Raw genomic sequence first — 26,245 nt, 5'->3', positions numbered from 1 at the left:
TGGGAAATGGCATTTCGAGACCACAATCTGAGTGGAAGAGATGCTCACTGTAACTAGTTAGAGCATTGTTTGTGCCTTTTCAGTGGACAGAGCTAGGAAAAATAAAGATAAAATCACTCATTACTTCATATTGATACTTGTAATTCAAATTCAAGAACATAGAACTTTTCTTAACCTTTCTCTATTACACTTATATCTCTTTCTTTCACACGAAGAGTTGTGTTCATCAAGGACCCCACAGGAGATGATAGAATTAGAACATCCCAGTGTTATGTACTTACTTTTGTACTGTATTATGCGCACAATAATCTTAGAGTTACTATACTAATAACACCCAATATGAATACAGAAAACATTAATTTTTTGCATGTACACTTCTTATTCTACCATTTAGAAACTATGTGTACTATTCTACATTGTCTTAGTTACAGCCGTTATCTACTTAATCCTCATTCATAGTTTTATAGCTAACTATATATTTAATGCTTATCATCCTGTCTGTGTCTCTAATGTTTCGATTCTCTGACATTCATTCTCCAGTAGATTCATTAGGAACAATAGTCCCTGAGTTCCTACATGTTGATAATGGTTTATCTGTGTCTTTTATAGTTGAAAGACGGTTTTACAAGATATGAAATCATTGGCTTACACTTTCTGTCCTTGAATGTTTCAAATATGTTACTCCATTTTCTTCTGGCATAAAGTGTTGCTGTCAAAATCGTGATGATAATTTATAATTTAATTTTCTTTCTTTTACAAGTCACATGGTTTTGTTTTTTGAGATGTCCAACGGAATTTTCTTTCTTTCAAGCTCAGTAATTTCAGTAAGGTATGTCTTGTTGTCAGTCATTTTGGGTCAATATTCTCAGATAGGTAATGTGTTCTTTTTAGTAGCTACACATCTCTTTTGACTGGGAAAATTTTCTTGAGAAAGTTATTTTAGTATTTGTACTTTTTGCTTGCTTTGGTGTTTTTCAGGGACTCCTAATACTGGTAAGTTGGTTCCTTTTTGCCTTTCTTTAATTTTTATTTTTCTCTCTTTAATCATTGTTATCTGCCATTTTTAAAATTTTAAACTTTTTCCCTTTTCATCTTCTATTTCTTTGAAACATTATCTATTATGTTTATTTCTCTTTGTGTTCCTTCTAGTTTGGTCTTTATTTCTGAAAATGTTTTTTTTTCCCCCTCTCTGTTTTGTTTTTAATTCTTCACTGAGTATTGTATCCTCAGGTCAGTTTTTCTAATTCTCATGTATGTTGTTCTTTCATGTCTTGTATCTTAAAGTTTTTAGCTTGTTTTGAAATAGTAGGTTAGATTTTTCTTTGTTTTGTGGGTAAATTTCTCTGTTTTCAGTGTCAACTGAAGTAAATTTATTCTCCTCTTTTTTTTTCCTTGTAATAACTTTGTATGGGATTTGACCTTTTTCTGTTGGTCATTTTCATGTGAAATTAGTTTTCTTGACCTTTTAGAATAATGAGGGGTTCAAGAAAGATTTTCTGATTTCACAGAGCTCACATTTCTGTTATTTTTGGGTAGTGTGCAAAAAGATGGTCACCTGCTTTCACAGATTTCCTGGGTCGATTTCCCTTCCCCACTTCAATCTGGATCTTCCCTTTCTTTTGTCTCTGTAATTCCTTTTCTGCTCAGTTTTGATTGTACTTTAGCAGTTTCTTTTCTGGGTGGGCTTGTTCTGGAAAGGAGCCCTGGTGGGTCAGTTTGGAAAGCTCTTGGTTGGGGCTAAATTGCTCTAGCCCCTTTAGACTTTCTTACCATGTACCCTTTGCACTTGCTTGGTATTTGGAGATGCCAAAACCTTTCCCAGTTTAAGCTGTTTTTTTTTTCTTTTTTTTTCTTTTTTTTCCCTAATTGGCTTGCTGTGCTTTCCAGAGGATACCCATTAGCTATTTTGGAATTGGTTCTGTTCATAGGACTGTTAGTTGTCAGCTTGTTGCCTTCCTCCTTCAAGCAGTGCAAGTCTTTAATGGGCATTGGTGGTTTGTCCCTAATTACTTTTGGTTTGAGGGGATACCTTGTCAACTAATTTTATTGTGTTATCTGTGGGATTTTGGTTTTGCTCCCTAGTTGCTCTGTTTTATATGGGGATTTGAAGATATCAAAATATGTGTTACCATTGCTGCTATCATCTTCCTCAAAGGCTTGCCAATCTCCCTTGCATAATCTTCCCCAGATTCCATCCCGTTCTTTCTTTCCTGAGGTAATTTTGTGCTTATCAATCCTTTGCTTTTCTTTGAAGTTTTAGCTTATGTTTTTACTCCTAAACAGTATAATTTTTGCAAGTATTTGAAATTTTTACAAATGGAATTAAATATGTATTTTTCTGTGACTTTTTTTAAAAATCAGTTTTATTGAGATATTATCACAAACCATGCAGTCATGCACAGTGTACAGTTAGTTGTTCACAATGCCATTATATAGTTGTGCATTCATTACCACAATCAATTTTTCCAACTTTTTATTCTGAAAAATTTTCAAACTTACAGGAAAGTTGCAAAAATAATATTGCATACACAGAATCCCAACATACCCTGACCCAGATACACAGTTACCAATTATTAGCATTTGCCACATCCCTCCCGCCATCCATCTGCTCTCTCTCTTACTCTCTTTATCTATCTATCTATCTGTCTTGTAAACATTTGAGAATAAGTTGTCTACGTCATGATCCTCTAACATTTAAAACTTCCATGGACTCCTGAGAACAAGGACACTCACCTTAAGTACAGCTATCAAGTTCAAGAAATTTAACATGACTATAAAGCAAACAGCCCATGTTCCACTTTTTTTCATATGTCTCAGTAATGTCCTTTGGGGCATTTTTTCTTTCATTATTAGATCCAGTCCAGGATCATACTAACTGAATCTTTTGATTATCATCCTTCATGGAACAATGGAATTTTAGAACTAAAATTCTTTTGGAAATTCTTTTGTAACCTCCTAATTTTTTTTTCTTTTTAATTTTTATTGGGATTGTTCAGGTACCATACAATTATCCAAAGATCCAAAGTGTACAATCAGTTGCCCCTGGTACCCTCATAAAGTTGTGCATCCATCACCGCACTTACTTTTTGTTCAATTTTTAGAACCTTTTCATTACTCCAGACAAGAAATAAAGTGAAAGATGTAAAAAGAAAAAAAAAAAAGGAAACTCGAATCCTCCCATATCCCTAACCAACCGCCCTCAATTGTTGACTCGTAGTGTTGGTATAGTACATTTGTTACTGTTTGTGAAAGAATGTTGAAATACTACTAACTGTAGTATATAGTTTGCAATAGGTATATATTTCTTCCCTATATGCCCCTCTATTATTAACTTCTAGTTGTATTGTCATACATTTGTTCTGGTTCATGGAAGTGATTTCTAGTATTTGTACAGTTCATCATGGACATTCCCCAGCATAGGATTCAGTTTTATACATTCCCATCTTTTGACCTTCAACTTTCCTTCTGGTGACATATATGACTCTGGGCTTCCCCTTGCCACCTCATTCACGCACTATTCAGCACTGTTAGTTATTCTCACATCTTGCTACCAACACCTCTGTTCATTTCCAAACATTTAAGTTCATCCTAATTGAACATTCTGCTCATACTAAGCAACCACTCCCCATTCTTAAGCCTCATCCTGTATCTTGGTACCTTATGTTTCATGTCTATGGGTTTACATATTATAATTAGTTCTTATCATTGAGACCCTGCAATATTTGTCCTTATGTGTCTAGCTTATTTCACTCAGTATATTGCCCTTGAGGTTTTGTCATCAACCCATTTTTTTTTTTTTTTTAAGATGGTTTTGTTCACACCCCATACATTCCATCCTAAGTAAACAATCGATGGTTCTCTGTATGGTCACATATTTATGTGTTCACCACTTTCACCACTGTCTATATAAAGGCATCTACATTTCTTCCACAAGGCAGGAGGGAGAGTCAAAGAAGGTAGAGAGGCAAAAGAAAGAGGAAAAAAAAATGACAGCTAGGAAGTAGCGAAAGGAAAAGTAACCTGAAATCAAAGTAAAGTCAGACACCACCACCAATGTCAAGTGCCTAACATGCCTCCTCTATCCCCCCTTCTTACCTTCATTTACCTTGGTATATTGCCTTTGTTACATTAAAGGAGGCATAATATAATGATTCTGTTAGTTACAGTCTCTAGTTTACGTTGATTGCATCCCTCCCCCAATGCCTCCCCATTTTTATCACCTTGCAAGGTTGACATTTGCTTGTTCTCCCTCGTAGAAGAACGTATTTGTACATTTTATCACAGTTGTTGAACATTCTAGATTTCACCAAGTTACACAGTCCCATTCTTTATCTTTCCTCCTTTCTTCTGGTGTCTCACGTGCTCCCAACCTTCCTCTCTCAACCGTATTCACAGTTATCTTTGTTCAGTGTACTTACATTGCTGTGCTACCATCTCCCAAAATTCTGTTCCAAACCATGCACTCCTATCTTCTCCTATCACTCTGTAGTGCTCCCTTTAGTATTTCCTGTAGAGTGGGTGTCTTGTTCACAAAGTCTCTCTTTGTCTGTTTGTTGGAAAATATTTTGAGCTCTCCCTCATGTTTGAAGGACAGCTTTGCTGGATATAGGATTCTTGGTTGGTGGTTTTTCTCTTTCAGTGTCTTAAATATATCACACCACTTCCTTCTTGCCCCAGTGGTTTCTGCTGAGAGATCTGCACATAGTCTTATTAAGCTTCCTTTGTATGTAATGGATTGCTTTTCTCTTGCTGCTTTCAGGATTCTCTCTTTGTCTTTGACGTTTGATAATCTGATTATTAAGTGTCTTGGTGTAGGCCTATTCAGATCTATTCTGTTTGGAGTACGCTGCGCTTCTTGGATCTGTAATTTTATGTCTGTCATAAGATATGGGAAATTTTCATTGATTATTTCCTCTATTATTGCCTCTGCCCCTTTTCCCTTCTCTTCTCCTTCTGGGACACCAATGATACGTACATTCTTATACTTTGTTTCATCTTTAAGTTCCTGGAAACTTGCTCATATTTTTTCATTCTTTTCTCCATCTGCTCCTTTGTGTGTAGGCTTTCAGGTGTTTTGTTCTCCAGTTCTTGAGTGTTTTCTTCTGCCTTTTGCGATCTGTTGTATGTTTCCATTGTGTGTTTCGTCTCTTGCGTTGTGCCTTTCATTTCCATATATTCTACTGGTTGTTTTTTTGAACTTTTGATTTCTGCCTTATGTATGCCCAGTGTTTTCTTTACAGCCTCTATCTCTTTTCTGAAATATTCTCTAAACTTTTTGAATTGATTGAGCGTTAGTTGTTTAAATTCCTTATCTCACTTGAACTGTACGTTTGTTCCTTTGACTGGGCCATAGCTTCGTTTTTCTTAGTGTAGGTTGTAGTTTTCTGTTGTCTAGGCATCTGACCTCCTAGGCCACCCCAGTCAGGTTTTCCCAGATGAGAACAGGCTGAGGTCACAGAAGGAGGTAATATTCAGTATCTGGTTTCCCTGATGGTTTTTCTTAGAGAATTGATACACCTGTGCTTTTCTGCCTGGCAGGTGCACCTGTCAGCCTGTCACCGCCTGTGTAAGAGGGTGTGGCCTGTGGCTCTGCTCCCCCAGGCTTTGGTGTCTGGTTCCCGAAAGGCAGGCAGTAGAGCTGGGCCCCTCCCTTTCCTCTTGGGAAGCTATGCCCCCTCCAGAGAGGTCTTCTGCATATCAATAAGTTCTTTGTTTCTCTGACTCTGCTGATCAGAGTGTTTTGATTTTAAAATGGCTGAGGCTGTCTTTACTGCAGAGTGCTACGGGCTGAAAGCAGCTGAGGTTTTCTCCACAGAGAGAGAAAGGGACAGGAAAGCTCCCAGGTTCACCCGTCAGCCAGAGATAGCACCCGATCCTCTGGGCTCCCTGTCCTGAGGCAGATGTGTCCCCCGACTCTCCCAAGGTCAGTTGTCACCAAAAGCCTCTGTCTGCTTGTTGAGGATTCGCTGTTTGTATTGAGCAGTTAACATTAAAACCCCACTTCGAGCTGGGCTGACAGAAGTGCTGCTCTCTAGCACCATGAGGCTTCCGTGAGGGAGGGGCTCTCAGCTCTCGGCTCTAAGCGCGGGTCCGCGGTTTTACTTACAGATTTTATGCCGCGATCTTGGGCATTCCTCCCAATTCAGGTTGGTGGATGATGAGTGGTCAGTTACGTTTGTCTCCCCGCAGTTATTCCAGGTTATTTACTAGTTTTTTGGTCATTTATGAATTGTTCCGGGGGGGACTAACAGTCTTCTACTCCTCTCTATGCTGCCATCTTCCAAATTTGTTTTTAATGCATTTCTTAAATTGTGAAGGTTAACATATATACATAACAGTGATAACATTCAAAGTACGATTTAACAAGTAGAGAGCAAATTGCAAAGAAGGTCATGGGTCACAGTTCCACCACTTCAGATGTTTCCATTATTGTAAAGTATAATATACATACAGAAAGGTGTTAACTTTCGATGTACAGCTCAGCAAGCAGTTATATATGTAATTTCAAAAATTGTTATAGGTTACGGTTCCACAGTTGCAGTTCTTTCCTTATTATGAAATGTACCAAAAGGTGAAGACTTTCAAAGCACAATTCAGTGAGTAGCTATAGAGCAAATTTCAGAAAATTTTGTGGGTTGCAGTTCCATCATGTCATTTACTTCCTTCCAGCTATTCAAACACCCCAGCATCTAAAAAATATATATAGTTGTATAGTTTCAGTATTCATAGACCTTTGTTAAATCTTACCTTGTTTGTTGCTACCCCTTCATCTCTCTTAATCTCTTTCTCCATTTTCAGTGGGTCTAGGCAGTGAGCACCTTAACTTGTTCATATTAAAGGGGTGTTGACAGTATGGGGAAGGGAGTTACATCTGATTGTTGTTCTTAGAGAAGCTGTTGCCTCTGGGTTTTAGGACTTGTCTGGTATAGGAACACTCTGGTGGATTTATGTTTCTAAGAGATAAAACTTAGTGAGTGAATCTTTTGTAGAATCTCAGGTTGGGACCTAGATATTTGGGAACTACTTTTGGTAAGGGCATGGCATACTGTGGCCATTTGGGATGTCTAGCTGGAGCTTGCTAAGAGAAACCTCCCGGATAGCCTCTCAACTCTATTTGGGATCTCTCAGCTACTGTAACCTCAGCTTGTTACCTTTCTTTATCCCCCTTTTGGTCAAGTAGACATTTTCAATCTCTCACTGCCAGGGCTGGGCTCATTCCTGGGAGTCATGTCCTGCATCACCAGGGGGGATTGATTCCCCTGGTAGTCATGTCCCTCATAGGGGGGAGGTTAATGAATTTACTTGCTGAGTTGGGCTTAGAGAGAGAAAGGCTACATCTGAGCAACAAATGAAGTTCCCTGGAGGTGCCACTTAGACATAATTACAAGAAGGCTCAGCCTCTTGTTTACAGCCCTAAGTTTCACAAGAGGAAGCCTCAAGTTGAGGGCCTGAATTATTAAGTAGTGTGTTCCTAATTTCACTTAATATATACTCTATCCCATGATAAACAGTTTCTTACGTTATCTTCACTTTGTTGTACAATCATCATCACTTTCAACTTGAAACAATTACAACATAAAACATCCCAGAGCTTTTATCAGCTGCAGGATTGTTTGTGCTACTCTGTTGGTTACATACCTTTAAACAACTGTTTAAGAACATGTTCACCTTCAACGTGTCACTGATACTTAAAATCCCATTAACGAACCATAGTCACACCTGACCATTCCCACACCATTAAGTTCACTCTCATTATTATTTCTGTACATATTATATTATCATTTCTCTTTTTCTAGCTTCTGTCTGTCTCTAGGTCCCCTATATTCTGCATTATAAGACACTTATTTTACATTTTTCAGAGTTCCCATTAGTGGTAACATACAATATCTCTCCTTTTGTGTCTGACTTATTTCACTCAGCATTATGTGAAAATTCCTCCGTATTATTCATTTACTTTTTGTCCTCATTTTTCTACTCATCTGTCCATACACTGGATAAAGGGACTGGGAGCCACAGTGTTTTCACAATCATATGGTCATACAGTGTAAGCTTTGAAGTTATACAGTCATCTTCAAGAATCAAGGCTGTGGGTTGAAGTTCAACAGTTTCAGGTATTTCCTTCTAGCTATTCCAATACACTAAAATCTAAAAAGGAGTATCTATATAATGCATAAGAATAACCCCAGAATGACGTCTCAACTCTATTTGAGATCTCTCAGCCACTGAAACTATTTTGTTTCATTTCTCTTCCCCCTTTTGGTCCAAGAAGGCTTTCTCAGTCCCATGAAGCCAGGGCCAAGCTTATCCACGAGTCATGTCCCACGTTGCCAGGGAAATTTACACTCCTGGGAGTCATGTCCCAAGTAGTAGGAGAGCAGTGAGTTTACTTGCAGAGTTGGCTTAGAGAGAGAGGCCACACCTGAGCAACAAAAGGGGTTTTCTGGGGGCAACTCCCAGGTACAATTTTAAGAAGGACTAGCTTCTCCCTGGGAGCAACAGATTTCAAAAGGGAAAGCCCCTAGATCAAGGGCTTGGCCTTCTAAATTGGTAGTCCCCAATGCTTGTGAGAATATCAGGAATTCCCCAGATAGGGAAGTTTAATATTTCCACATTTTCCCCAAGTCCCTCAAATGGGCTTTGCAAATACGTTCTTATCTCTGCCCTGATTACTCTGAGATGTTTCGGGGCTTCACACTAACCTGCACAAACCAACCAGATTTCACTCCCTATTCAAGGTTCCATGTAATTATGGTGTTTGAATACACTGACCATACAAGTTAAATTATATAGTATGTTACAAAAGATGTAGATTTTGCACCCAATAAACATCTCTTCCTTTGGTCTCACACAGAAGTTGAAGCCTTAAAACACCGTCAGCATCGTCCTTCACCCTCCAGTCTGACCTAACCAAGTCCATTTCATTCATATCTGTAATTGAAGTCTGATCTCCCCTTCAGACTCTTCAACATTTGCTGCATGAGGTAAAGCCAACACCCATAGCTGTCAGACTCTTGCCCTGAGTCCCAGGTGCCACACAGGCACCCAAAGTTCCAGTGACCAGCCAGGCTACAAATAAAGAGCCTTGCATCCCAGAACCTAGAAATAGGCATTACAACTCAGGAATAGATGTAACTGCTGTAACAGCTTACAATCTAGGAACGTTTACAGTAAGCCTTCTCCTGACAACCTGTGCTCTCAGATTCAATTCTCAGAGTTTGCACATTATAGTTAGTCCATATTAGTGAGGCATTGTAATGTTTATCTTTTCATTTCTGGTTTATTTCACTCAACATGCTGCCCTCAATGTCCATTCACCCCACAGCTTCACTCCTTGTAGCAGCTCAATATTCCATTGTATGTATACACCACAGTTCACCGTTCCATTCATTAGTTGCTGTACTAGGCCATCTCCATCCACTGCAAATCATGAATACTGCCAGTACAAATGTCCATTTGTGTCCCTCTTTTCAGTTCTTCCAAGTACATACCCAATAACAGGGTTGCAGGACAATATGGCAGCCCCATGATTAACTTCCTTGGAACCACCACACTGCCTTCCAGATGCACTGCACCATTCTACTTCCCCACCATCGATGACTAGGTACAGTCCTTTCTCCACATTTTCTCCAGCGCTTGTATCCCTCTGTTTTTTAGATGGTTTTATTCACACAGCATACATATACTCCTAAGTAAAACAGTCAGTGGTTCCCTGTGTAATCACATAGTTATGCATTCACCACCATTATGAGGTCATTTCCATTTCTTCCACAGAGAAGAAGAGGAGGTTAAAAAAGAAAACTGAAGAAAGAAAAAAAAGAAAAAAAAGACAACTAAAAAGCAACCAAAGAAAACATAAAATTAAAATAAAATACAATAAAAGTCAGACACCACCACCAGTGCCAAGAATCCCATACCCCTCCCTTGTATCCCCTCTTATACTAAGCTTTGGTATATTGCCTTTGTTACAATTAATGGAAGCATATTACAGTGTTGCTGTTGACTATAGACTCTCGTTTACATTGATTTTTTTTCTCCAATATCATCCCATTTTCAGCACCTTGCAAAGTTGACATTCATTTGTTCTCCGTCATGTAAAAACATTCTTGTATTTGTACATTTAATTGCAATCATTGACCACTCTAAGTTTCACTAAGTTATATTGTCCCAGTCTTTATCTTTTATCTTTCCTTTTGGTGTCCTACATGCCCCTAACCTTCTTAATTCAACATACTCAAACTCATCTTTTTTCAGTGTACTTAAAATATTGTATTACCATCACCCAGCATTGTGCTATCCATTTCTGGATCTATGCAGTCAATCCTGTGGAACATTTTGTACTCCTTCAGCATCAAGTGCCCAATAATTTCCCTGTTTCTATTTCCTGGTATCATCATTACTACACTCTTCTCCAAACCTCTCTCTCCTGTCTTTTCCTATCTGTCTGTAGCACTCCCTTTAGTATTTCTTGTAGAAGATGTCTCCTGTTCACAAACTCTCTCTCTTTCTGTTTATCTGTAAATGTCTTAAACGCTCCCTCATTTTTGAAGGATAGTTTTGCTGGATATAGGATTCTTGGTTGGCAGTTTTTCTCTTTCAGTATCTTAAATATATCATACTGCTGCCATCTTGCCTCCATGGTTTCTGCTGAGAAGTCCGCACTTAGTCTTATTGAGCTTCCCTTGTATGTGATGGATTGCTTTTCTCTTGCTTCTTTCAGAATTCTCTCTTTGTCTTTGACATTTGACAATCTGATTAGTAGGTGTCTTCAAGTAGGTCTATCTGGATCTGTTCTGTACTTCTTAAGCCTGTATTTTTATGTCTTTCATAAGAGTTGGGAAATTTTCATTGCTTATTTCCTCTTTTATTCTTTCTGCCACCTTTCCCTTCTCTTTTCCTTCGGGGACACCCATGACACATACATTCATGCGTTTCATGTCATCATTCAGTTCCCTAGCCCCTGCTCATATTTTGCCATTCTTTTCCCTATCTTTTCTTTTGTGTGTAGAATTTCAGAAGTCCTGTCCTCTAGTTCCCTAACCTTTTCTTCTGCTTCTCCAAGTCTGCTGTTGTATGTCTCCATTGTGTTTTTCATCTCTTCTATTGTGCCTTTCATTCCCATAGGTTCTTTCATTTGTTTTTTCAAGCTTATGAATTCTTTCTGTGGTCACCCAGTGTCTTCTGTATATCTTTCATCTCTTTTGTCATATTTTCTTTCAACTCGTTGAGTAGATTCAGAAGATTTGTTTGAACATCTTTAATTTGTTGTTTCAACTCTTGAATATCAGTTGACGTATTAGTTTGTTCTTTTGGCTGGACCCTATCTTCGTGTTTCCTTTGTGCTTGTGATTTTTTGCTATTTAGGCATCGAATTTTCTTGATTAGTTTATTCTGGAGTTTGTTTTCTCTCTTTTGCCTTGAGTTTTCTTGTTGGTTTTCTCTGATCTCTGTATTTCTTTGTTTTTCTTGCTGGCCAGTTTTCAGATTGGTTCTGCCCTCGATTTTCCCCCCAAATCAGGCACCCACTGTGGCCTGCCACAGGTATGGGAGGTAGGCACTGGGCATTCCAGGAAGTTCTCTGTGTGTGGTAATACAGACCTGCTGGTTTCCAGTGGTTCTCAGTTTTCTGCCAGTCAGCAAGTGGGTTTGTTTTAGAGCCCTGTTTGACAGTTGAGTTGTCCATATTTCTCAGCCAAATCTGGGCTAGGTTTTTGTGTAGGGCTTGTAGACCAGCATCTGTGGTCCTAATAAAGGGTCTGTAGCATCTTTTAAAAAGTGTTTCTGTTTTCTTGCACTTTCTGGACTGTCCAGCAGATGATGCTGTTCAGTAACTTAATCATCCTCAGAGACTGCCTTGCCTGTGAGTACACACTGCATCTACACAGGTGAGCTGAAAATGTGGAATTTCTATTCCTTCTCTTTGCCAGCCAAAACCTGGCTCAGTGTGGGGCTACACCTGTGGCAGGGTCCTCCCTCACTGACCCCGTACTCCAGCCATCCCCCACGCAAGGAAACAGTCACCGGGCTGCTGCTTCCCTCAAGGGTAGAGAAGGGTTTTCAGGCCCAGGGCTGGAAATGCAGTCTCTGTCCATGTTTTCTCAGTTTCTTTGTCCCTCACTGACCTTGGCCTTGAAATGTCCCCTGGGTCTTCAAACAGTGGGGGTATGCCTCACTGCTGTGAGAGATTTAAAAATCTGTGTCCCTGGTGGGAGGCTGTCTGTCTGTTGCTTTTGTGCTTTTCTCACACTGATCCCTAGTGAAGGGGAGGGGAGGGGACTGGCTGGTCTGGGCTGGAAGATTCCTACCTGATATTTTTTCTCTTTCTTCAATTCGGCATCTGCAGGGTATTTTTCTAGTCTATATCCTCCTCCAGAGTTTCAAGCAATTCAGAATTGTCTTTTTTTCATTGAATCTCTGGAGAGTTCTCAGTCGCTGTTTATATCACCATGTTGATAATGTTCTTCTGTGAGTTTTTAAAATTCAGTTTATGTTCCTGAGAGTCATTCTGGCTGTGTCGTTCTAATTTGTTAATTTTTACTGCCTAAGGTATACCAGAATTATAAAATTTATTCATCCATTTTTCTGTTGACAGAGAGTTGTTTCTAGTTTTTCGCCTATGATAAACAGTGCTCGCTAGAACATTCTTGTGTAAGTTTGCTTGTGTAGGTGAGCAAGACTTTCCTTTGGTATATTCTTAAGAGTAAACTTACTGAGTTATAGGAAAAGTGATTCTTAAACTTTACTAGATAATGCCAAATCATTTTCCAAAGTTACTATATTAATTTATGTTTCCACCGCATTGTGAAAATGTTATGTCTTTTGTATTTAGGTCTTTAATTAAGAGAACATGTTTCCCAGTTTACCACTTTGCATGTTGTCCAAATGACCTATTTAGTTAGGGCCTTCTTTTACTTTCAGAAGTGCTTGTCTCAGTTTGGAAAGTCTTTTATATGGTTACACAATCTTTAATCTACTTAAAATTGATTTTTGTGTATCATATAAGGAAGGAGTCCAATTTTAATTTTTTTTCTGTATGGATAAAGTGTTGTCTCACCAATGTTTACTGAAAAGATAATTTTTTCCTTTTGAGTTATTAAGCACTAAGCACTGTCACAAGTCAAGTTTCCACATATTTGTGAATTTGTTTTTAGGTTCTTTATTCTACTACATTGGTCATTTTATAGTTCCCTGAGCTAATTCTATACTGAATTAATTATTATACTTTATAAAAAGCCACAGTATCTGGGAGACAGGTCCCTCGTACCTCATTACAGTTCTTTAGGAGTCTCTTAACTATTCTTAGCCTTTTTTTCCTTCTATACATTTTTTTTTTTTAGGATTATCTTATCCTGTTACGCAGATTTAAAAAACCTTATTAAGGTTTTGATTGAGATTCCGTTGAATCTGTGGATCAATTTGACACACTTGTCATCTTAATGCTATTAAGTTGTGAAATCTTAATGGTATTAAGTTAGTACTTTACTGTAGAATATTTTTCATTTACTTATATTTTATGGAACATCTTCAGTCGCAATTTATAATTTTCCCATAGGTATTTTATACATTTATTATATTTTTCTAAGGTAGTTTATGTATTTTGATACTATTGTGAATGGCTGCTTGAGAGCTAGAGACTGGTATCCTTCAGTGGGGGATACAGCAAATCCCTTGGGGACGACGCAGGCCACCTTGCTCATAAATGGACAGGAGACCAATGTAGGACAAATTGGCTTTTGATGACAGTTACTGCTACTGCATGTGCACTGGGCCTGGTCCTAGTCCTGTCTCATTACTCCATGTGGGCAAGCTCTTTCAGTCTTCACAAAATCCCCAGGAGGAAGGCAATATCTGTATTTTAGATCTGAGCAAGACTAGGCACAAAGAGGTGAAGTGACTTGATCTTTGATTCAGTGTCTTTAATTTCATTTTACTATGTTGTATATATAGATATAGTTTTCATTTTATTTTGCTTGGTGTTAGTTGTGCTTTTTAAACCCATGGACTGGTGTCTTTTGTTAGATTTAGAAAATTTTTAGCCATTGTCTCTTTAATGATTTTCTGTAATCTTTTCTCTTGTGTCCTTTTCTAACACTTCCATCCACGCTTCTTGTTATCATATCTTCCATCTCTTTCTCTTTCTGCTCTGTATCCTGGATAATTTTGTAAATTCCTTCCTTTAGTTTACCGATATTTTCTAGATATTGTTAGTATGCTGTTTTTATTTTTGGTTATTGTATTTTTCATTTGTAGAAGTTCAGTATCCATTTCAAACCTCTTTAATTATATTTTCAACTTTCTTTTATTTCTTGAAACATAGTAAGCATACTTACATTCTTGTTCCATAAATTCAGTATCTGGAATCTCTGTGCATCTCTTTTTGTTGTATATCTTGTCATTTGTGATAGTTGTTCATTTTCCTTCAAACTTTATGAGAATTTTTTGAGGCCTCTGAAGATGGATTTCTTTACTGAGAATTTTGTTTTGTGTCTGTTGGCTGCCTGGGGGGACGTCCCCTAGAAGTTTGGAGTCTCTTCAAATTAAATTCTTGTCTACATGGAGGCACATTTGTGATTATGAATTCCCAGGGAAGATATTTCCCCCCTTCCACTTAGCACTAAAGTAACAGAGAGCAATTTTTCATGCCTTCCTTAGGGTGAATAATTTATGGTACATCCTTATATTGAGAATGTAGCCCATATAGCTTTATGAGGGTTTTCTTCTTTGATTCCTTACCTTAGGTGGGCCCTGGGTTTTGTCTCCTATGTCTTGAGAGGTCTGAAAATATGAAAATTGAGGCTAAAGTTTATCAGAGTTAACAAATACTCTCAAGTTGAAAGCTGGGTTGAGTGGACTACTAGCTTTGTGGGTTTGTGCCTTCACTTAATTTTGGACCAGAGAATTACTTGCTGTCTTCCAGATCTTGGATGAATTGATAAGGTTTTTTGTATCTTACTCAGAACTTTTTGGTTGGTTTCAGCAGGTGAGATGATCTTGGAAAAAGTACTATGGGAAAGGTACATTAGACCTCCTCACTTCATTTTTTTCTCAAACCTCAGGGGCATAGAATTGGAATAATTATAATCCTTGGTTCATGACACACTAATTCATCAGCCATGGTTGATCCTCTTTATTTTTTTAGTGTAAGAACACTTTGCACCTCCCACCTAACCTAAGAACTGGACTTTACCAATAACTTACATATATTTAAATATCCTCCTCCCCTATCCCATCTGTCTGCCTTTTTCTCACAGATAACCTGTATCCTGATTTTGTGTTTATCTTGTCTTTTAAAAAAAGTTATATCATACATATGAATATTTGAAGAACAGATTTTTATTTTTACTTGTTTTTTACCCTGTTTTAAGATGGGCTATCAAAATACATGTAGTTATCTGGGACTTGAGTTTTTTTATTCAACAGTATGTTATCAAGATTCATCTGTGTTTTTGTGTATAGCTTTAGTATATTCCTTTTTACTGCTGTATAATATTCTATTATATAAATAGGCTATATTTTGTTTATTCTCCTGTTGGTGAGCATTTATATTGGTTTTAGGGGTTTTGCCAGGTATTACAAAATAACAACCACTACGGTAATAGTATCTGCTCATATAGCATTTACTCTGTTTCCCAAATACTTTTCTAAGTGCTTTACATTTATTACCTGACTTAAAAGCTCACAAGAATCCTGTGAAATAGATACTATTTTATTCACATTTAACAGATGATGTAACTGAAGTTCAGAGGAATTAAATAACTCATCCAAGGTATCACAGCTGTCAAGTGGTTGGAGCCAGGATTGAAATCTTGGCCACCTAGGTTTTTAGTCTGTGCTTATGCCTTGTATTGTTTTGTATGCTGGAAATACAAATGTTGTCTCTGTCCTCACAAACCCTTACATATTAAAAAAATTAACATTAAAAAAAACCTTTAATACTGAGTATACATTTTTAATTTTTGCTTCATTTGATTCTATTCGAGGGATGAAATATTATTTGGAATGTACTTAAAACTCTAGCAAGCTGAAGCGAGAGATTCCATGAATGTATTTGTGGGAAGGGTAATCTTTATTTAGTACAGTAGCTCATAGGGCACATGTTTGGAGGTTAGCACCATCTACTGGTAAAGAGGAGCAATAACTTGGTATGTCACAATACAGTATTGCTTGGAAGACTGTATGTACACTTTCATAGGACAGGTTTTTATTTTGAAATGCTGTTTCTGGGGGAAATAAATGTTTTATAATTCTACTGTGTATTGATTTTTTGCCCTATTTTGTTTTCCTTAAACTCCCAAGTATCAATTGTTACATACTGCACATTTGCTTAACAGACTACATTTAGATGAGGAAAAATACAAGAAAAAGTGTAGTAGTTTTATGGTCTGTCATTCTACAATAAGAGCTGTCATATTGAACTAAGATGAACTCTAGTCTACTGTTCTGCTTTTGCTTAGTTAAGTAACATTTTCTTTGATCAGAGTAGAATGGTAGAATAAAAACTTGAGTTCTCAGTGACTAACCCTGGGAAACTTCTCTCTGTTCAGCTCTTGGAATTAATATATTCTGCTCACATCTTTTCTATTTAAACTGATTTACTTTTTATTTGTGTCTGCTTTCTAGCCTTTCATTTGTACCCTGTTCTAAACTAACTTCCGTTATTTAGCACTATTCTTTGAAATTTTTTCTCTCCATTAACCTAACCTATGTGACTTAAAAAATATTTGAGAAATCAAGTATCTTGTTTTATTTCCTCTCTTTTCCTATATTGTTTCTTATAGGTACTTTACAATTTAAAGGTATCTTAAAACTTAGCATATTAGTGAAAGGTGAAATCATAATTTTTACCAAAGGTGGTTACTTAATGATTGTTGGTTGAGTGAGTCATTAAGGCAATTTAAAAAAAAAAATTTTTGTGTTATAGAACAGGATTGATTGTTTAAGGAACCATTGGTCTGCTACCTTTACCTGTAAGTCTCCTGAGCACAATCAACAATTGTCCTTTTTCCCTGTGGCCATTTAATATTGGAAAGAGAACAATTTTCTGTTTAAAATGTTATCTAGTTATAGGTGTACTTTAGAAATATCTGATTAGATAGAATAAAGACTTATTTATTCTGAAATAGCAGTAATAGTTACAAATTTTAGAGCATATGCCATTATAAACAATCCAAGATTGCTGTTACTATAGTGAGTTTTTAACTCATGTTAAAGATAGTCTCAATTTAGGCAGTGAAAATGGGGTAATTTGTAATCTTTTTGTGGTTTCTTTGTTTGAATATTTTACTTGAGCATTAATTACAGGTAAATTGATACTAAATGCCCCTTTCTTAATCTAATCTACAGTAGATACCATATTTTTATTTTATTAAAAGTATATTTCACATTGATTATTTAAGTATATGTACTTATTTTTTCCTCAGTACCTGACTTCTTGGAAGTCAGTTGTATATTTAGAAAGAGTAGTACATAGAGACTTGTGAAATATTATATGAACATGTAAACCTTTTAAGCCATATAAGTCATTTTCACAAAGTCTTTTACTGCTCTCAGGTAATTTATTCTTTTCTCTCAAACTCTTTAATTATCAACTGATTTTCTGATTTGATACATTTTATATTTTTCCTCTGGATTGCTAATAAATGATTTAATTCAGGGTGACTTTTTCATACTAAATTTTGTGTTAGGGAGTGACAAGATGAATGGCTCCTTCCATTCATTTAGGGATATTTATATTTAAGGATACTTTTAATTTATTATGAGTTTTTTATATAAGGAAAAATGTAGAAAGCACTGTTGAGACATAGAAATCAAATGTTGTAGTTGTATAGAACCAGCAGAGTTTAGTCTGAGCGGAGAAGCTTAAATAAAACAAGATCCCCAAAATCCATGGATAAGATAGCATTTGAGTGGGACCTTGAAGAATAGGAAGCAATTGGTATGTGGAGATGAGGAAAAAAGGGTGGTTCAGGTTGAACAAACCACTGCACCTTGTGTTGGTGTCTGAAGCAGTATTTTGACATACAGATTTGATATTCCATGAATACTTTTGGGGATACTGACTTTATGAATCATGAATTGCAATAAGATTAATAGCATCTTTTGAAAGGGATACACTATTTCTTGGTGCAATGTATTCCATATCACCACATTAGAAAGAAGGTATGTTCTGCTTTAAGTATAAAATTGTCTGCCAGAGAGTGTTTAGGAATGGGGAGAAAAAAAGTACTGTGTTTTCCACTAAATACTGCATAAACAGATGCTCAGAACAACTGGCACTTTAAAAAAATTCACCTTAGGAGAGGTGAATTATTCTTAAACTAGTATCACTATTTAAATGGTTATATACTTAACTTCACTCAACTAAATTAAAGAACAAGCTTCAAACTCAACTGTACAAAACTATGTTCTTTTCTCAACACAAATCTGCCTCTGTGAGAGTTATGACCTATCTTTGTATAGGTTGAGGTTTAGGTACTCACATCAGATGAAGATGTTAGTGGAGGTTCAAGTGCAACCCTCACTCAGCTACCAAGGACCTTCTTCTAATTCCTTTGTCCAGAGGACAAAGACACTGTACAGCTGAAGAGTCCTTACCCTAGAAGTGATTATCCACCTGCTTTATTTCATTGGTGGGTTCAGCACTTAGCTTCTAGAACAATATGGGCACCAATTAGGAGCTCAGTAGATACTTTTTGCAGGTGTGAAGTATTTGAAGTCCAAAATTTACACTCTTCTCTGATCATGTCTTTTTTGGCAGAATATATATGTGTTTCGTGTGATTTTAAAAAGTAAACTCTCTTCCAAATCTGTGCTGTTTTGGAAGTCAAATTCCATGTTTATATGGATAATTCCATTTGTTGTGTTTTACCAAATTGTAATTGCTGATATGCTGAATTTTTATTTCTGTTCTTTTGATTCTGTTCATAAATTAAAATATTTAAATTTTAATTTCAGGTATGTTGTATTTTTTTGCCCATGTGACCTAGTTTTCCAGGGCTATTCTTTCCTACCTGTTCAACTCTTGGCTGCAGGAATGAAGGAAGTGACCAGAACTTGGAAAATAGTAGGTGGAGTCACTGATGCTAATAGCTATTACAAAAATGGCTGGATAGTCATGATAGCTGTTGGATGGGCCCGAGGTAATATTAATAATATGTGTTCATAAGTATTTTGTTATTGGTGTACCAAAACTAATGAACAATTCTCTAGTTACATTAATGGAGATCACATACTTTAATAACAGTCTTTCTGGAAGACAGAATCCTTGTTTCTGTTGGCTAGTGAAGTTAATTTAAAACTTTTACTTTTCAGTATCATTAGTCATTGTTTTGAGCCTGATTATCTTATGATATAAAATTTTTATGTTTGGTTTGATTAGAAACCCTAGAATCAGAGGGATTCAGAGTTAATTTAAGGTGCAATGCCACTATAAATGAAACAATTTTATATAAGAAATTATGTGTACGTGTAGGTAAAACTCATTGCTCTGTATTTTCTGTGTTACATTTTCATTCTGAATAACTTTGAAATCATAAATATGGTGGATTGTGGATTCATACTCACACTTTATCACTTGCCTTTACTGTTGAGTTGTTTTGTATGTGGGAATTGAATCCATTTCTCTAACTTCATGTTAGGGAGCTATAATGTATTGCACCTAAAACTAATTATATCAGGCAAGGAAATGACAAAGGAGGTGGGTTGATTTTCAGGTCTGAAACAAACCTCTAGCCAGATCTCTGTGTCTGAGGCCCCAGTCTTAGCCTTAATTACAGTAGAGCAAACAGTTGCCATGCTGGTGAAGGGGAAGAATTGCATTTGTCTCAGCAGCACAAATACATAAGGCAACTGTTTTCTTTCTCTCAAGAAAGTGTATTTTGGAGGTCTTTTCAGAGTTTTAAATCAACAGATAGAATTAGTCTCCACTGCCGTTATTTTCATGAGAAAATTTGGCTAAATATTCTTGTTTTTATTTTTCTATTTTTAGGTGCAGGTGGTAGCATTGTCACGAATTTTGAACAGTTGGTAAAAGGAAGTTGGAAACCGGAAACTGAAGAATGGCTGAAATTGTCCTAGTAAGTTGATCCTGCTTTTTATCCTTACATCTTACCAAATTTATTTTTTTTTTCTTGGAATCATATTGAGATTCAGTCACATACCATATAGTTATCCACAGTGTACATTTAGTTATTCACAGTATCATCATATAGTTGTGCATTCATTGCCACAATCAATTTTTGAACATTTTCATTACTCCCAAAAAAGTAATTAAAAAAAAAAAGAATAAAATTAAAAGTAAAGAGGACACCCAAAACATCCCATCCCCCCTATTATTCATTTACTTTTTGGTCCTCATTTTTCTACTCATCTGTCCATACACTAGATAAAGGGAGTGTGAGTTGCAAGGTTTTCACAGTCACACTTATCAAATTTCCTTTTTTTTCTAAGTGAAAATTTTTTTAAACCAAATTTCTTCAAAGAATATTTTGGTGACTTTAAATGTGGAAAAAATGTGGCTGCTAAAATAAATAGTAGTAATAATCAGGCAGAGAACCAGCAAACTTTATGCTTTGAAAAAGTCTGCCATCTCAAATATAGTTTTAAAACAACAAATACATTGATTCCCTTCTCTGTGGGTCCCGCCCTTCAGAAAACAAAACAAAAACCTCTGGGTTGCTGTGTGATTGTGGGCAGAGTGTATGTCTATGAAGAGAGAACTACGTAGTATCAGACTTCTCTGGATATAAACGACACAATTGCAGGTCCTTGGCATTTTCATTAATGACTGCCATCACCCAGATTTCAGATTTTACATAGTTCTGATAGTAAAATGGCAAGCTTATGGAAACAAATCAATACATTACCATAAAACCCTGTGGGTTGCTTTTTTTTTTTTTAAATTATTAAATTCAGTTTTATTGAAATACATTCACACACCATACAGTCATCCATGGTATACAATCCACTGTCCACAGTATGATAACATAGTTATGCGTTCATCACCACAATCTGTCTCTGAACATTTTCCTTCCATCAGAAAGAACCAGAACAAGAATAAAAAATAAAAGTGAAAAAAGAACACCCAAATCATCCCCCCATCCCACCCCATTTTCCTTTAGTTTTTATCCCCATTTTTCTACTCATCCATACACGAGATAAAGGGGGTGTGATCCACAAGGCCTTCACAATCACACTGTCACCTCTTGTAATCTACATTATTATGTAATTGTCTTCAGGAGTCCAGACTGCTGGGTTGGAGTTTGGTAGTTTCAGGTATTTACTTCTAGCTATTCCAATACATCAAAACCTAAGAGGTGTTATCTATATAATGCATAAGAATGTCCACCAGAGTGACCTCTCGACTCCATTTGAAATCTCTCAGCCAGTGGAACTATTTCGTCTCATTTTGCATCCCCCTTTTGGTCAAGAAGATACTCTCAGTCCCATGATGCCGGGTCCACATTCATCCCCAGGAGTCATATTCTGCATTGCCAGGGAGATTTGCAACCCTGGGAGTCATGTCTGTGGCTTGCTTTTTTAAAAAGCAGTTAACAATTGTTTTTTAAACAGTATTCCCAAAAAACTTAAAATACTTAAAGCAGAACATACCTTCTTTCTAATGAGGTGATATGGAATACATTGCACCAAGAAGTAGTGTATCTCTTTTAAAAGATGCTATTAATTTTATTGCAATTCATGATTCATAAAGTCAGCATCCCCAAAAAACAAACAACAAAACAAATAACAATTGAGTGTAATTACATATAAAAATAAGAAAAGGATTCGAGGAAGTAGCCCACTCTATATTTTTAAGATGCAAACTACCTTTTGTATCCATTTAAGAGACTCTACTTGTTAGGTGTTTTCTAAAGACACTGACCCAATGTTAAATAAGTCACAAATGTATCCTTGATGCATCTGAAAATGAAATGAATGATATAGTTGGTTTCCACAGTTCAAGAAGGAAAAGTCTTAGGGACTAGAGGCCATAATGAGCAGGATGAGGAAAGACTTTATGTGAAATTAAACTCATTAGACTGCATTAGAAATGAAAGTGGAAAAGAGTATGAATGATGAAGTATATTCATGCGGTTTGAGTGAACCAACAAATTCCAGGATATTTAACTTGGAAAGTACCCCTTAAAGCTTGAATGAGGTACTTGAGAAATGGAACAAAGGAGGATTGATTGATAATACTATAAGTAAAATATTAGGGATAGTCAGGGGAAAATTCCTGTTGGCTGTTTGTATATCTGCTTTGAGAAGTGTTTGTACATATTTTGCCTGTTATTTTATTGGGTCATTTGCCTTGTTATAGTGAGTTGTAAAAGTTCTTTATATATTCTGGATATCAATTCTTTGTCAGTTGTATGTGTTGCAAATATTTTCTCACATTCTGTGGCTTAACTTCATTTTACAAATGGTTTGTGAAAGCACAAGTTTTTATACATCTGTATTCTAAGAAATCTTTATCTGCCCCAAAGTTCTTAAGCTATTCCCCTTTGTTTTCTTCAAGAAGTTTTTTACTTTTGATCCATTTCAAGTTAAATTTTGTGTATGGTATGATGTAAAATCTGTTATTTTCCCCTTATTAATAACCAGTTTTTCCTTGAAAAGAGTCTCCTTGCCCGTTTTATTGCCTTGTTAGTTTTTAGTAATCAGTTGGCCTTTTATGTTTGGGTCTGTTTCTGGCCTCTGTGGTCTACTCCATTAAACTAAATGTTTATCTTAATGCCAGTACCACACTATTTTGGTTACTGTAGCTTTATAGTGAGTCTTGAAATCAGGTAGTGTGAGTCTTCCAATTCTGTTCTTTCTTTTATTTTTTTCTTTGCTTTGGTTATTCTAGGCCTTTTGCATTTTCAGATTTTAAAATCAGCTTACAATTGTCTGTAAAAAACCTGCCAGGAATTTTTCTTGGGATTGTATTTTATCTTTGTATCAATTTAGGGAGAATTGATATCTTAGCAATATAAGGTCTGCCAAACATGAACTTTGTATATATCTCCATTAATTTAGATTTTTAAAAATTTCCGTCAGTAGTATTTTGTAGTTTTCGGTGTGGATATCTTACATATATTTTGTTAAATTTATTCTGAAATATTTTTTTGACACCATTGTAAAGAATTTTATTTTCTGATTGCTGCTAATGTACAAGAATACAGTTGATTTATAAATATATTAACCTTGTATTGTTGGTTCTACAAGTTTTGCAATCATAATATATGCAGATAGAGACAGTTTTATTTCTAAATATTTGGGGTTTTTCTATAGATATTCTAATAGTCAAAGATGTACTCCATGTGATTTTTAGTCCTTTTAAATTTTTTGAGGCTTATTTTCGCATATGGTTTATCTTGGTGAATGTACCATGTGCATTTGAGAAGAATGTATTGTGCAAGTCATGGTGGTTGATGCTGTTCCAATCTATGTCATTGCTGATTTATTTATTTATTTATTTACCCTATCAGTTGCTGAGAGGAGTGTTGAAATATTCAGCTGTGATTCCGGAATTGTCTGTTTCTCACATTAATTTTGCATGAGTATTTCAGCGCTTTCATATTTATAATCTTATGTCTTCCTGATGATTCTTTTATTGTTATGAAATGCCACTTTTATCTCTGGTAATATTCTTTGCCTTGAAGCTTTGAAATCCTTGAGCTTACTATTTGCATGGTATGATCTTTTAGCCATCCATTTACTTTTTAACTGTCTGTGTCTTTACACTTCAAGTATTCCTGGTAGACAGAATGTAGTTGGGCCATTTTTAAGTGGACAGTTCACTGGCATTAATTACACTCAAAATGTTATGCAACCCATCACCACTATCTGTTTCCAAAATTTTTCATCACCCCAAACAGAAGCTCTATATCCATTAAGCAACAACTCCCCATTCCTCCTACTCCTAGCATTTGGTAGCCTCTATTTTACTTTAAACCTATACACTGAACTTTTATTTTCAGGTAATTTTTCAGTTCTATGATTTATTTTGAGTTAAAAAAAATTTTCAAATTTTTCTATGATATTCTGTATCTTTTCATTCATTACAAGCATTTTTCCTTTTGTCTTGTTGAGCATAGTTATAGTAGCTGGCTTCAAGTCTTTCCTTATAATTCCAACATAGGTTGGCATCTGTTGATTGTCTTTCTCTATTGAGAATGGGTATATTTTTCTGGTTCTTTGTATGTTGTATAATTTTGGATTATATCCAGTATTATGTGAATGTTAAATTTATATTTCTTTGAGAAGTATATTGATATTTTTGTTTTAGCAGGCAGATAACTTGTTTAGATTCAAACTAAAATTTCTTTTCTTGCCTGCAGTGGGTGGCAATTCAAATCTTTCATTCTTTAGGCCTTAGCTACACTCTTTGAATCTACTCCATATATGCATGCTTCTGCATCAGCCAGAGACTTGGTAAAATTTTATACGCAAGATTTAGGGCTCCTTTTCTTTGGTTCTCTCCTTTCCGAGATTTCTTTTTCACTTTTTCATTGCTGTGGTTTGTCTGGGTTCTATTCTCTGGTTCTGCAAGCCAGAAAGATGTATTTTCTGTCGCTTCTCTGTACCGTGCCATGACTGTGTTTTGCTCTTGCACTAGAGCTTTAATGTGGGAACTTCATTCTTCTAAGTTTTGACCCCCCTCCCAAAATCTGCCTGCTTTTTATCTGAAAAGCTTCTATGGAGCTATCAGGTAGTTGGTTTTTTTGTTCATAGTTTTAGTTGTTAACTGTGGGAGGGTGAGTCTCTTAATAGCTTACTCTGCCATACTTCTGGAAGTGAAAATAATAGGATTTGAATCTAGGATTTCTGGATCTAAAACCAGTGTCTTTCTATTATACCAATGGCTTCTACTCTTAAGAAATCCAAGACTTAAAGTGATTACACACACACGTCGTACGTGCGCACACAGTGTAATGCAACAAAATGCAGCAAAAATAGCTTAAGAACAGTATTATTTCTATTTCTATAAATTTTATTTTCATGTAACCTTACCTAGGAATAAAGAAAACAAAACAAAACGAAAGCCATCAGAGCCAAAGTACCTTTTATACTAAATGTTTTTGAAGTTTAAAATTTAAGCAGCTTTAAAATTTGTATTAAGATTTTAAAAAATGTTGGCAACAGAGTGGAGGAAGATGGCAGATTAGGAGAGAGAGGGTAAAAAAAAAAGTTTCCATGAAAAATACTAGATAAAAGACAGAAAGCGCTCCAGAATAACATTTCTAGCGATGCACTGGCTGGACAGGGTCTGCTAAACCCACAGGGACTGTGTACTTGATGAAACCAAGAGTCTGTGTTCTGAAACGAGTAAGTGAGCCTGCTGGAGAACCGGCAGCCACGCCACAGTCAGGAGAAACCGGGGGTTGCCATTTGGAGATGGATTGGTTTTAAAACCCAAAAGCAGCTGCAGATCCGGCAGCGAGAGCTGTGCAGTCCAGTGCAGTGGGAAATGCTTCCCACAACCCCCTGCACATGCCTCAGTATCTGGCGTGGACAACAGCATTTTGCACACCCTCAGCTAACTGTTCCGGAGCTAGGAAGGCGGAGGTCCATGAAGGGGAAAATTACCACACCCCATACAGCCATCTTTTCAGCGGGCTGGGACCGCCTCTGCATGGCACCATGGCCAAGAGCCATAGCTCAGTGTGGCAGGAAGTGTCCTGTAACCCGTGCACACACCTCAGTATCTGGTGTGGACGATAGCCTTTTGCACACCTGCAGCTAAGTGTCTTGGAGCTGGAAAGGCAGAGGTCTGTGAAAGAGGGAAATTACCATACCCCATGCAGCCATCTTTTCAGCGGGTTGGGAACACCCCTGCAGGGCCCTGCGGCCCAGAGCTTCCTTTGCAGTCTGCGCTCATCTGTGACGTAGCACAGTTTTCCCCAGCAGAGGCCCTAGGAGGGCATGGCTTGGAAGAGGGACCTGCAGCAAGTCCCAGGGACCATACATTAATACAAGGGACTAGTGGGTCCGTGGCAGAGACAAACTGTGGTGAGACTGAACCAAAGGTTTGGACTCCTGCAACAGCTTTAAGTCTCCAGGAACCCTGGGAGATTTGATTATTAAAGCTGCCCTCCCTTCCTAACCTCTCTGACACCCCCCCCCACTACATACAGGGCAGGCAGCACCAAGTACACATGGAAATTTGGTGCACCAGTTGGACCCCCACAAGATTTGGACCCCCACTCACCACAAAAACCAAGTTGGGGAGAACTTGCTTGAGGGGAATAGGTGGGTCATGGAT

General features: G+C 36.8%; 1 protein-coding gene across 12 annotated transcripts in view; it reads left to right on the top strand.

Annotated features, from left to right (window-relative positions):
* Window positions 1-26,245, top strand: part of TMEM38B (transmembrane protein 38B) — a 101,587-nt gene that overhangs the window by 31,816 nt on the left and 43,526 nt on the right. For all 12 annotated transcript variants that reach the window (XR_005210603.1, XR_005210602.1, XM_037796875.1 and 9 more), the window contains exons 3-4: window positions 18,952-19,136; window positions 19,985-20,072. Coding sequence is in view for 10 of the 12 variants with exons in the window: in XM_037796875.1 (XP_037652803.1) it covers window positions 18,952-19,136; window positions 19,985-20,072 (273 nt within the window). In the remaining 2 variants the exon portion in view is untranslated. The remainder of the gene's footprint in view (window positions 1-18,951; window positions 19,137-19,984; window positions 20,073-26,245) is intronic.

Source organism: Choloepus didactylus, chromosome 10 (assembly GCF_015220235.1).
Source record: "Choloepus didactylus isolate mChoDid1 chromosome 10, mChoDid1.pri, whole genome shotgun sequence".
NCBI lineage: Eukaryota > Metazoa > Chordata > Mammalia > Pilosa > Megalonychidae > Choloepus > Choloepus didactylus.
This window is presented reverse-complemented; position numbering and strand designations above follow the sequence as displayed.